At 59.0% G+C, this 3,578-nt stretch overlaps 1 protein-coding gene across 1 annotated transcript in view; it reads right to left on the bottom strand.

The window, feature by feature from the left end:
* Window positions 1-3,540, bottom strand: part of SMTN (smoothelin) — a 23,798-nt gene extending 20,258 nt beyond the window's left edge. Inside the window, exons 1-2 of the mRNA XM_010828874.1 lie at window positions 3,394-3,540; window positions 1,547-1,677 (exon numbers count right to left, since the gene is read on the bottom strand). Coding sequence (XP_010827176.1) covers window positions 1,547-1,597 — 51 coding nt within the window. The 5' untranslated portion in view covers window positions 1,598-1,677; window positions 3,394-3,540. The remainder of the gene's footprint in view (window positions 1-1,546; window positions 1,678-3,393) is intronic.
* Window positions 3,541-3,578: the final 38 nt, after the last annotated feature.

Here is a 3,578-nt window from a genome sequence, read left to right as displayed (position 1 = left end):
GGGGCGGGACCCTCGGCAGCGCTGGGGCGCAGTAATGGCGGGCGCCTGGCCGAGGAGGGCCTGGTCCGAGAATGGGCAGAATTTAGGGAAAGGGAAGGCGGGGTTCGGGGTCCAAGACGAGGGCCGAGGTCTTGCTAGTCCTCTCCCAGGGAGGGGGTCGGGGATGAGCGGCGTACAGCCAACGCTCCAGCTTCTCCGAAACCCTTTTTCCAGTGCCCAAGCCTGCATGAAGCAGGGGTGGCGGCTCTCAGCCGTGAGCCTGGGCGGACCCCTAGAGATGGGGATGCGCGGAGACCTGGCTTTCTCTTCACTACCCGCGTTAGGATTCTGACTTCCTGCCAGGAAGTCGAGCTGACAAGGTGGGAGACTTTGGAACCCATCTTCAGGTTGCACACAGCCGCCTGTGGCGGTGGCAGACACCCAGAGTCTGAGGTGCTGTCCGAGGCCGAGTTTCTTGGGTAGACGACGGCAGTGACTGGGCTGAGCTGGCTGGCTCCAGCCCCTGCCTCCAAAGGAATGGAATGGGGGTGGGGTGGGTCATTTGCCTTCTCCCAGGGAAAGTAAATCTTTAATTTACCCCCTGGACATGGGTCAGGGGCTGAGGGGGTGGGGCTCTGGCCCCTTCTCCTGTTCCACTGCTCTCTGCCCTTGCTGGTGGGCACATACTTGCCCTGCTCGATTGCCCCACTACCTCTCTGTGCATGGTACCGATGTTGGGGGAGGGGCTTCAAGAAGAAGCTAGGGAAAGGGGATATAGGGGGCCCATCTTTTTCCACACCAAGATCTAGGCCCATGCCTCATTCCATCCTCATGCCAGCTGAAGGACCTAGATATTATGTTCACACACATTGCCCCCACCTCCCATTTTACAGATAGATTAGAAGTCACAGAGCTCCTAAGGGTCCCCAAGGCCTGTCTTGATGAGCTCTTCTGGCCTTGACTTATCCAGGTCTCTTGGTCTCCCATGATCCTCTTTGGGGGTTTGTTTGGATCCTGGCTAATCCTTTTCCTAGCTGGGCAGGTGACTTCCTTTTCCTAGTCACCCTGGGCAGGTGACTTTACCTCTCCGAGCCACAGTATTCTCCTCCTGGTTCTTGGAGCTGCTGTGACCGTTCTGCGAGACGGTGTGCTTAGCCGCCCAGGCTGCTCCCTGCTATTCCCTGGCGTATTATTAATCATTGCTGCTACTGTTATCATTGGGCTGGCCTCCAGGGGTGGATACTGCCCAGGCTGTTGCTTGGGAGAGGCAAATCCAGCCTCCCCACACCTGTGGCTGCACATGGGCAAGTCCTCACCAGTTACTGTTTAAACAGGTGGTGGCACTGGGGGGCTGGGAGGAACAACCTCAGCACCTGGCATGGATGGGCACATGCCACCAGAACCTCTGCATCAGCCACGTGGAACAGCCCTAGCCCTGTTTCCCTGAGCCCTCCCTCTGGCCCCTCCCCCATCACCTCCTCTCGTCACCTGAGAGGTATCCTGGACAGACCCTGCCTCTCCGGCCTGGCTTGTCTGTCCTCATAGTAGAGATGATGGGACCACTTACCAGCTTCCGCAGGGCTCCCTCATCCAGCCCAGCCAAGGTTTCGTCTGCCATCTTGCTGGCCCTGAGCTCCGTCCGTCCCTTCCCGGTGAGTTCCCCAGTGCCTCTGGCACCTGACGCCAGCTCAGGAAATTCTGCAGTGGATAGACGTGAGTCAGGCCTGCGGAGACCTCCAGAAACCACAGGCACTTGGGCTCTTGTGCCTCAGTTTCCCCCTCTAACCCATGATCATCCATTGGTGTCCCATCCTTCTTATCTGTGATGTCACTCCTGGCTGGGAGGTGCTTTCTTCCCTCAGGTAGTGTGTGCTGGAAAACTCAACGAACCAAGAGGAGAAGCCCCTAGTTCCAGTCACCTGGACTGCTAGCTTGCTGTGTGGCCTCAGCTGGGCCCTTGCCATATCTAAGCATCAAACAGGGAGGGTAGGGATCTGGATTGTGAAGCCAGGGCCCAGCAAGGCCCACCCAAGCTGTGCTCACCACCAGGGGGTGCCGGCCACACTCCATGGCTTCCTGCCCCACCCACCCATCCCCAGGGCCAGCCCAGCCCCCAGTCATCCCAAAAGCTCAGCCTCTGGCTATGGACTAAGCCCAAACCCAAGTCCTTGCTGCTCTAGCGCCACTCGCACTTCCCCAGGTAACTTAAGCCATTGGAGGTAACATTCTGTCTTCCAATGCTTGAGGACAGCCCTCTGCACACACCCCTCTCCACTCCTCCCCTTCCCGCCCTCCCCCGATGCCAACTGCCCTGACTTCATGAAGCCAGGTGTCCGGACACCCAGCTTCTCCTGCCAATTCCCACACTTAGAATTCAGTTCCCTAGCTGGAAAAACATTCAGAAACTGATCCGCCCAGCTCCTGGACTTTGAAAAACAGGATTGGAGAGGGCCATAGGATTGTCACGGAGGAAGGAGGATCCCAAAGACCCAGAGGGCAGGGAAAGGATTTAAACTTGGCCACCTCTAGCTTCTGAAGTCCCCTTCCAAAGTGCCCTCAGGGGCTCAGGACACTCCCTCTTGCCCTATTACTGTCTCTCAAAATGGCCCCCTAAATCCTGGCCCAGCTTCCCAGCGTAACTCTTTTCTTCCTCCCGCAGCCCTAACCTTTCTGGAATCTCCAGGGCCCATGGCCTGACACACCAGAGGTGCTCAGTTACTGTACGGTGACTGAAATGGTCCCAGGATTGCCCCTGCTCCCGCTGATTCATCCCGCAGTCACCCCTTCCCCCTCCCCAGAACAGTCACCTTTTGAGTCACCTCATCCGGTGAATGGGTCTGGGGGTGTCCTAGTCCACACACCTGGGGTTCGTGGGACTCTGCCTGTTCAAGTCGCTGCTTGCTTCCCCATCCCTGTAGTCTCGGACAGGTGGCAACCTCCCAAACTCCCTCTGCTGCGGTCCTTCATGAGCAGTCACCAGACTTAGGTTCTGTGGATACTCTGAGTTCCCCCATGTCTTCTGAGGGGCAGGGATCCCTAATGCTGAATCTAGAACTCCTAGGGAAGTCTCTTTCTCTTCAGGAATTCCCGCCGCTGCTCCACGCCAGTCCCATGGCTCCCTGTCACACAGTGTAGGGTCCCCAAAGTTTGTGAGGGGCCTCAGAGGAACGGAGGAGCTTCCTCGGGGTTTCTGCCCCCATAGACTTACACCCCTGGTGGTCGTGGAGCCTCCTGGAGATCCGTGAGCGTCTTTACCCCAGGTCTCAGAACTTTTACCCCGTCGCTTAGCGCCCCCGTGGATGGGTGGGAGCTCCCAGACCTGAGGGTCCCAGAACCCTGGGAGTCCACATATCCGGGTGCCACCCTCGAACCCGTTGGGGGTCCTGCTGCCGCCCGGAGGCCCCGCACACCCACCTCTCCGTCTGGTCCGCCCGTCCCGCGCGGGCTCAGGTTAGGTCGTTCGGAATCCAACAGATGGACGACTAGGAGCGGTCAGGCGGAAGGCGCCGCGACCGGGATCCCAGGCCCGCTCAGCAACCGTCCCCGGGATTCTGCTAGCACCGCCTGTCCAGCCGCGCCAGCAGCCCCGAGGACCCCGC

This window comes from Bison bison, unplaced genomic scaffold, assembly GCF_000754665.1.
Source record: "Bison bison bison isolate TAMUID 2011002044 unplaced genomic scaffold, Bison_UMD1.0 scf7180017864495, whole genome shotgun sequence".
NCBI classification, from domain to species: domain Eukaryota; kingdom Metazoa; phylum Chordata; class Mammalia; order Artiodactyla; family Bovidae; genus Bison; species Bison bison.
Note: the sequence above shows the minus strand (reverse complement) of the source record. Positions and strands in the feature narration are given on the sequence as shown.